This window comes from Orbicella franksi, chromosome 15, assembly GCF_964199315.1.
Source record: "Orbicella franksi chromosome 15, jaOrbFran1.1, whole genome shotgun sequence".
Taxonomy (NCBI): domain Eukaryota; kingdom Metazoa; phylum Cnidaria; class Anthozoa; order Scleractinia; family Merulinidae; genus Orbicella; species Orbicella franksi.
Window position 1 is genome coordinate 13,122,340 of NC_138159.1, and position 9,513 is coordinate 13,131,852.

Sequence of the window (9,513 nt, forward strand, 5' to 3'; positions counted from 1 at the left end):
ATCGAGAACACCAAGAGCTGTATTACGCTAAAATCTTACTTGCGTCTACCACCATGGTAAGTGTTGCACGAGAAAAGGTTTCGTTTCATTTTGACTGATGAATTTACTCTACTGCTTATTTTGAACTGGTGACTGATGTCAGGTTTATCCCAATTTCTTTCCGCAGAGTATGATTAAACCAGAAATGAAGATCAAGATGCGTATGGACGGTGCTGTAAACGGGCACAAGTTCGTGATTACAGGGGAAGGAAGCGGCCAGCCTTTCGAGTAAGTAAAAGTGTACAAAGTTTTTAATCACTGCGGTCAGTTTTACGGCACCCTTGCTTCGAGCATTGCTTAGTATTTTTTTTTTCATATTCTTTTCCCATTGAACAAGATATCTAATACCGAGAATACGTCCAAAGCCGTATTTTATTCCGTATATCGCAGCAGATACAGGGTTTATTTCTCTTTCCTTCGATTTTACGACCCTTACGGTTACCGTACACCTTCAGAGGTGTCTAAGTCCAAGCAATGTTGCGCGTCCAGTTTAAACTGTAGACACCTGAACCCCTATTTCCAATTAATTAAAGCTCATAGAGCTTGCTATCAAACTATACCAAGAATTAAAATAAAAATTGAAATAAAAAGGAATTATCGAATTTTTTACGACCTGTAAATGTGAGCGCCCAAATCACCTTTTGAAAACTACAAGGCGAACCGAATTTGGTTTTTCGTGTATCTAATTTGTTCCTCAGTTTCTGGACCCAAAGCGCTAAAGAACGTGTGTGCGATTTGCCATATTTAATTTCCGTGAAAAGTTACAGAACATGTTCGAAATACGATGCAAAAAGATGGACCGCCCGTAGACAAGTTATATTCTACGTCCAAATTTGAGACCAAACGAACAAATTCTCTTTGACTTGTAGCTTTTAAAAAGGACACGAAAGGTTATTCGGACGCTCGCATTTAGAGGTCGAGAAAAATTCGACAATTCATTTTATCCCCAAATTCTTGGTATATTGTGATAGCCAGTTCTATAAGCTTTACTTTGATACAGGGGTTTTAAGTATCCACAGTTTCAACTGGACGCGCTGTATCGTTTGGACTCGAGACAGCTAAAGTTTCTCCAAAGGTAAACGAACGAAGATAGCGAGAAAGTCTACATGAAGACTTTCAAAAATTAATTCTTATCCTTGCCTCGAAATCGAAACCTAAAATCTACCTGCCTTTGCTCTATGTTACAAGGATTGTGGGGCTAAAAGGCTCCACTTGCTATGTATTTCTTAGCCATTCATCATTTACCTGAAAAAAACCTTTCATTACTTGGGTTTTTGTCAGATTGAAAACATCCTCTGTGATGCGACCAGACCGTTAAGTGTCTCTTTATTTAACGTTTCCATACCTAGTTTATCAAGTAATTCCCGCCTTGTTTCTGAGTTGCTTTCTTTTCCCCTGTTTCTCTTTCTTTGTCACATAGAAAAGTTGGTCGTCGCCTCATTTGTGTCAAAGTATAAGCACTGTAAAAGTGCGCACTATTCAAAAGAGCGAGCAACCAATTAACTCAGTCAAAAGGAACTTACTGTACGGTTTGCGTATAGATAATAGAGCCAAATGGTAATGAAACCTGGCAAGTTCTTTGTTTTATGTTTTTGTTGGCTACTTTGAGGGTTGACCCCGCACAAAACCTGGCAATATACAAAAGGCGGTTATGTGTGCTCACACAACTAACCAAGACTGAAGCATTGCGATTGTAGTGTAATTTATACACAATCAATGAGCATTAAACGAAAGATCGGCAGCGTCAAGGACCTTTCAGCATACATTTTAGCCACGTTTATTCACTTGTTTAATAAGGGCTTTATCTACTAACAAAATGCTGTTGATGAGCATTTTAGAACTATTTTTCGATTGCCATTAATCAGGCAAAGCAGAGAAGTGTATCTGGCGTCATTATCCAAGGACTTTGTAACACAGAAAAAAAAAATCCGCACTGCATATGAACAGTTCCTTTTTTTTACGTTTTTGGTTTCTTGTTTGCGTTTTAGGGGAAAACAGACTATGAACCTGACAGTCATAGACGGCGGACCTCTGCCTTTCGCTTTCGACATCTTGACAACAGTATTCGATTACGGCAACAGGGTATTCGCCAAATACCCAGAAGACATCCCAGACTATTTCAAGCAGTCGTTTCCTGAGGGGTTTTCTTGGGAACGAAGCATGACTTACGAAGACGGGGGCATTTGCATCGCCACAAACGACATAAAGTAAGATGTAGAGCTAATGGTTCTCGCTAAGAAGATTTATAGGAAATTTATATGAAGCAGCACAAAAAATTAATACGTGATACTTCCGTCGGAGAATTGCCATGAAAATTGTTATCCCAAGTCAGAGTATTCTGAAATTCTATCTACAAATCTTCGAAGCGATTGCGGTTTATTTAGTTCAGCTTTGCATTCCCTGTGGAATGAGTATGCTTCATCAACTGATGTTTACAAGCTCGTGGAAATAGTCTTCCAGAGTTAAAAACCTGAACAAGTTTGCATCATAAATAGGCAATACATCTAAACAACTTATATGAAAAAATCGCCAAGAAAAATTAAAGGTCATTTCATTGACATACTACGGAAATTCCTCACTACTCTTCAATATCTACTCCTCTTCTCTTCAGTTCAAAACTGGCGCCAATATCCTTGTTTGACGTCACTAGCCCCAGTCTCCGTTGCCTTAGGTCGTGTGCTTAGTGATCCCGACTTAATAAATTCATAAAAAAGTCTGTTTTAACCAACAACACAACTGCTTGCGGCAATTTGTTCCATGCAATATAAGATTGTCCCGCTAAAAGTATATTTGGGGTTATAGAAACTTTAAGGCATTTTTCCAAAATGGTTCTCTCTGTGTATCATAAAAGGGAAGAAGAAAAAAATTAAATCGCCACTGGTTTTGTCTGGTATCATGTATTAAATTACATTGCTAACTATCCCTGTAAATGACAAAGTCTTCCCTTTATCTTTACATGGTAACACTGACTATCTTTTATTTCTGTTTCATCAGAATGAAGAAAGACGTCGACAACTGTGACTGTTTAATTTAATGTTTTCTTGTTTATTTTCTTAAGTGGTCACGGTAGCATTACTGAGTATATATGGCTGACCTTTCTTCCATCAGAATGGAAGGCGACTGCTTTTCCTATGAAATTCGATTTGATGGGGTGAACTTTCCTGCCAATAGTCCAGTTATGCAGAAGAAGACCGTGAAATGGGAGCCATGCACTGAGGAAATGTATGTGCGTGATGGAGTGCTTAAAGGTGATCTTAACATGGCTCTGTTGCTTGAAGGAGGTAGCCATTTCCGATGTGACTTGAAAACTACTTACAAGTAAGTTTTTCTTTTTTATTATGGGTTTAAGGTAATTCCTCTGAAATAAAAGTGACAATAGATTTTTGTTCAAACTTTGTCCACTGAATATTTGTCATATGATAACTTCAATTTTGAAATAATAAAAAAGGGGGTTGCCCATGCTCATTAAGGAGCAGTAAGGCATTGAAAATGTCCCATTTTGGCATTATTTAATGGTTATTGTAACAACGCATTCCCACTAATTGTAAAATCTTTGTGAACCCAGACTCATAAGAACACGCTACAGTCAATACATTGTGTCGGACACAAACAAACATTTTAAGTTTGATTCAGGCAGAAAGCTAAATCCTTGATGAAAAATTTGAAGCAAATTTTTTGACGTGGTTACCGACTGCAAAATAGAAAAGACCACAGTGTATCTGCTATTTTTCTTATTTATTCAATTTTCAGCAATAGAAATTAGATCAGTCTTTTCTCACGCAAAGCTTGTGATTAGTTGATTACAGTTGAAAAAAAATTGGGGTGCCCGTGCTCCTTGGTGAGCCTGAGCCATTTTTCAACTGACAGAGCCCAATATCAAGGCAAATCCGTCATGTTTTCAATATGCGCGTGCACGAGCGCGCGCTTATGACGCCATAAATTATGCGCAGTAAGGATGCGCAATGCAAATGTGAGGAATAACCTTAAGATATTGATGACTTACAATAAGGAGACATGAATAAGTTCATCAAGACATGAATAAGTTTTAGTGGTCACTGTTACAGTGGAATCAGTGACCTTAGCTCCGACTTGTACATTAGAGATGCCCCATGTGGGGATTGGTGTTAAACACTCCAAAAATATCTGAACTCCAAACACAAGATCCAGTTAGTTATTCAGCGAACAACCTGACCTAGGAGGAGATATCTTTTTTTTTTTATCAGGATAGTAAACTTCGGAAGCTGGCAACGATCAGGCTACAGTAGTAGTTTGCACATTTAAAACAGTATTGTATTTTTTATATGCTGATGCACTCGACCCAGTGTCACTAATTCGAGTTCCTTTGCTTCTTTGCATGCAGAGCTAAGAAGGTTGTCCAGATGCCAGACTATCACTTTGTGAATCACCGACTTGAGATAACATGGCATGACGAGGATTACAACAATGTTAAGCTGTCTGAGCATGCAGAAGCTCATTCTGGACTGCCAAGGCAGGCCAAATAAAGGCTTGACGAAAAGCCAAAGCGGCAAAGAGTACAAGAAAGTATATATAAATGTATATTTTTCAATTGAAAGGCATTCCACTCGGAATTAGTATTTGATACTTTCAATTCAAGGATTTATTTTGGGATTTGCTAGACACTAGCTTTATTGTTAAATTAAGTTAAAGACGGTTTAGCATTTTTTCGGTATTACAACATAGGCAAAGACGTCTTAACCCCAGTAGTGGTCAAGTACAAGTAAGAACTTTGGTGAGAATAAACTTGTAGTCGAAGCCAGGTTTTGTCGAGTTCTCTTGTCATAGAGTAGTGGTTTTGGAAAGATTTTGAATTTTTCCTTCCCCTTCGTCGCACCCTAATTTTTTGGTTTAAAATGGTCAAGTACAACAGGAATGGTGCAAGATTTAAAACAGGAATCACACACTCTTTCCTTTCTTTCTTTTCTTTTTAGACTTGGAAAATATTATTTCCCTAGTTGTAGTGGTGAAGCGATTTCACTCCATCACTCCTTCTTCACTGGGTCACTTCCTCTTAGACATTTGAAACCCCAAGGGGGGGGGGAGGGGAACTCGAATATGAAAAGGTCAGGGATGCTCTTCGGAAAATTTGAGTTTTACTCCTAAAGGAGACTAATATGGGAGTTGCTCGAGCTTCATAAGACCCCTAAAAGATAGCACTTAAAACGAAATAGGTTCGATTACTAGCCACTGTTCAAGAAAGTATCTCTCGCGCACTTGTAGACCCGACTCGCGTACTCGAGAGATCAGCGGAAATCAAGCCTAAAACCAGAAATTAAATGATAGCGTTTCTTTTAATTATTACTTCTTCGAATGCACCCTAAAGGTTACTTTGACAGCTGAAGATGGTGATGTTTCGTCGTCAACACCCTAAGTGAGACCAGAATCCTTGATTTGTGCCCCAGACGACGAGCATCCCCAACCTTTTCATATAGGAGTTCCCCTCCCCCGGGTTTCGAACATTCGCTGTTTAGGCCGTTTTACGGTCGCTTGCACTGTGTCAAGATAGGTATTCTTTGAATTTCTGACGCAAGTACCCAATATCTGACCGCAGAAATACTCTACATTCTATAAATTTTCTCACAAACGTTTTTATAACTAGAAGCTACCTGTAATTATATAAATAGTTCATACAGGTTTAACCATACTCGATTGCCGAAAAAGAAGAGATTGAAAGTCACAAAATTGATGAGCTGTATGAATTTTCCAATGATTCAAGTCGTGATTAAGTGTTTTAGACGATCAACAGTCAAGAGAATTGAAGAGAATCTGAACGACCTGTTCCGCTGTTTATTTATACGATATTGTAAATAAATAAATACAGTCAATTAAATACGGACATGGCGAAATGAGGAACAAATAGTTGATAAGCTTAAATACGTATAGCAGAAATGACGAGGAAAAGGTTGTTGTTATTCATCGTGGTAGATGCAATAATAAGGTGTATTATCGTTTGTCTCACGATGTAGTCACTTGAGATGTAGATCGCGACGTTTCGACTGCTTACTGCTAGTCTTCTTCAGGCGATGAGGTCGACTGATTGCACGGTATCATTTATATGACAAAGGTCGGCTGTGATTGGTACATTTCGATCCTCCTATTGTTCCATTGTTCCGGCGAGTACCTGTTCCCTCAGTGGTCCGCTGTGGTACCGTTCTCCTGTTGTTGTGTTTCTTGATCGTGAGTATCCATGCTTCAGGAATTTCAATTCCACTATCCCTGTTGATGTTATTAGGGTGAAGTCTTATGTGAATAGCTTCCTTGACCCTACGTGTATACCGGTGAGGAGCTCGATCAATAAACTTGACCTCATTCCATATAGGATAGTGGCCGGTCTCGTGGGTGTGTTCAGAAACGGCGGAGGTCTGGGTAAGGGCGAGTCGTATATCCCTGTCGTGTTCTTTGATCCTCTCCTGCATAGATCTCCCTGTTTCCCCGATATAGACGGAGTGGACATATCAGAGGCGGTTCATAATAAGATCAGACCCCGACACAAACAACCACCTAGGATCTATGGTTTGTCGAAGATCCACAAGGCCGACACACCGCTTAGGCCAATTGTGTCGTGTGTCAACACCTTTGCATACGACCTGTCTGCTTTCTTGGCTAACGTATTATCTCCTCTTGCAAGTAACTCGAACTTCACAGTGAAGAACTCAACTGACTTTGCCTCCACCATCGCCAGTGAAGAGATCCAGGACCACGAGATCATGGTGTCTTTCGACGTAGAGTCACTGTTTACCAACGGACCGATCGAGGGCGCCGTACAAGCCGCGCTACAAAAAATGGAGAACGACGCAGGCCTGGCTAACCGCACGACACTTACACCAGTTCAAATCGCGGACCTCTTGGATTTCGTATTAAGATCTACGTACTTCCAGTACAACAGATCGATTTACGAACAACGAGACGGCGCAGCCATGGGGAGCCCTGTACCCGCGGTTATTGCTAATCTCTACATGGAGATATTTGAAGAACAAGCAATAGAGTCCGCACCTTGCAAGCCTAAGATCTGGAAACGCTACGTAGATGATACTTTCACCATCCTGGATCGGGATAGAGTTGACGTCCTCCTGCAACACCTGAACAGTCAACAACCATCAATCCAATTGTTTCTAATGGATATCCCTCCTCTTTTGTATAGATCACAAAGGCACGAACAACCCCAAAAAGAGAACCTGTCGCGGAATTTAAATCCACCGCCGTTTTACCTTATGTCCAAGGAGTTTCGGAGTCTCTCCGCCGCTGCCTAGAACAACAAGGCATTCGCACCGTCTTTAAGTCCGACACGCGGCCATACTCCATCTAGTAGGTTGACAGAGACTTGCACCCTCCGCTCGGTTTGTGTTTGAAGAAAGCCATCTTTTCTTGGTGGGATTTTTTAAGAAAAAAAGACTCATTTCTATTTGTCATGTCGACAAACGATAGCGGAGGTTGATCTAACGTTTTTAAAATAAGGTTGCACTAAATCAAAAAAATTAAGATAGCAACAGAAAGCAAGAATTAACAGGTAGCGAACAAGAGCGCAAAAGAGAGCGGGCCAGAGCTGGGGAAGAAGGCGAAACAGTACTGAACAATGCCGTGAATTATAGCGAGTCAATGACTAGAGAAAGAAGATGTATGGGTTATTGACCAAGTGTGAGGTCAAGATGGCTGGATATTGGCCAAGTTCTTTTTCTGCGTGTTTATGGACCGAGACGGAGTCGAGGTCTATAAACTCGCAAAAAAAGAACGAGGCCAATATCCAGCCATCTTGACCGAAGAGGTTGGTCAATAAAGGATTTATTATATGGCTTTCGGGGAAATTTTTCTTGCGGGACACGGCGGGTAGTCCCGAGCGGGCAAGATAGCTCCATCTTGCCCGCTCGGGTAGCCAATCACAGCGCAGGATTTGATTCATCTTGCCCGCTCACGGAGCTATCCATATAATAAGAAATAATACCGAACAAAGCCGTGAAGCAAATGAACTTCCCAAGTTTAAAATTCGCGCGACGCGACGCTCTGCAGCCGTGCAAGAAAAGTCACATGATTTGATCAGGTGATGAACAAGAGAAGTCAAACGTGTCTGTGTGAACAGAGAAATTACAAAACAGTAAACACAGCGGAAAAAAGAAAAGAAAAGATTAGGTCAATTCAGTCTTCACAACTTTTGCTGCAAGTTTCTGCCTGGAACATTTACACTGGCCGAAGTGAATTGTCAACTTGCGGTAAATATATTTTGTAACGTTTCGCTAATGACATTGGAATATGTTTGTCATGTATAATTCGTGTTAACTGTAGAAGTACTTTAATTAGGCGTGCTTGCAGGTATGATAAATCCTTAGGGGCTATTAGGCTATTTAAGATTTTGTAAGTTATGCAAGAGCCACTCGAAGGCATCTCTTTCAACTTTGCTTTATCTGTTATGCCGTCGGATACTGAACGAGCGAGTGTTCCTGCTTCAATCGCTGAATCCTTCAATGAAGGAGATCCTGTTCATGCGACTGCTTCAGGATCATCGGGGTCGACGTTGTCCAACGCCGAGACTTTGAAGTTGTTTTCTCAGCTTTTGGACATTAAGTTTGACCAGAAGTTCGCTGCATTCAAACGTGATCTAGACGAGAAAGAAGCTGCCACTCAGTTCCAACTGAAGAAGCTAAAACCGGAATCCAAGGCTTCCAGTTCTTTTAATTTCAAAGGAAACAAATAACAATACGAATTCAACAGTTTTCTGCTGGATGCAATAGACGGGACTATCAAGACCATCTCAAAAGAAAACCTTTCAGCAGCTAATTCAGAGCTCGAAAGAGCGAAAACTCTCATTACTAAACGCAACAAGTTAATGCGTTTTGCGGACAAGAGCCCCGCTGGTTGGACAGCCGTTGAAGAATACGAATCGGACGAACTCGCAGACGATTTAGAGGACAAGAAAAAACTCCGATCAGCCGAGAGAAGAGCGCTCGTCAAGATTCGGGAGAAGAAGCGTAAAAATGCGTCTAGCCGGTCTAACTCTACAACTACCCAGCCTAAAACCAGCGAAGCGCCATCTACCGGTTTGTCCACTGGCAGTTCGTTTTCTCCTTATCAGCTTTTTTTTCGCATGCAGTCCTTTTATGGACGTCAGCCTCAACCGGCAGACAAGTGTGTTAGCTGCGGACAGAGAGGCCATTGGGCGAATTCTTCCTCCTGCCCAAGCCGTTTTAGAATAACCGCTGCAGCCGTCCCAAGCAGTAAAAATACGAACGGACGATAATTATCAAGCCGTTTTCCAGAGACTAGGGCAAGATGAGTGTAATTTAATTGATTTAGTCAAATGTTTAGGAGACTTTGACCCAGTTGAACTTACCGGTAACTTTGCTGAATCATCTGATTCACGTGACAGTTGTTCTAGCGCTGAATATCAGGACGAAACACCTATTGTTAAAGTTAAAGGTAATCTTAAGCTTAATGTAGCTTTTTGGGAGCATATAGGTGCCTCTC

General features: G+C 40.9%; 1 protein-coding gene across 1 annotated transcript; it reads left to right on the plus strand.

Annotated features, from left to right (window-relative positions):
• Positions 1–4,808, plus strand: LOC145470002 (GFP-like fluorescent chromoprotein cFP484). The gene is made up of 5 exons (XM_081453831.1): positions 1–56; positions 167–267; positions 2,028–2,246; positions 3,148–3,357; positions 4,400–4,808. The coding sequence occupies exons 1-5, from the start codon at positions 54–56 to the stop codon at positions 4,539–4,541; spliced, it is 675 nt and encodes a 224-aa protein (XP_081309957.1). The 5' UTR covers positions 1–53; the 3' UTR covers positions 4,542–4,808.
• Positions 4,809–9,513: the final 4,705 nt, after the last annotated feature.

Bases quoted from the DNA above. Each gene is read 5' to 3' on its own strand.
- LOC145470002 (XM_081453831.1), top strand. The intron at 268-2,027 runs GTAAGTAAAAGT...TTTGCGTTTTAG, and splicing joins GGAAGCGGCCAGCCTTTCGA to GGGAAAACAGACTATGAACC. The intron at 2,247-3,147 runs GTAAGATGTAGA...TTCTTCCATCAG, and splicing joins ATCGCCACAAACGACATAAA to AATGGAAGGCGACTGCTTTT.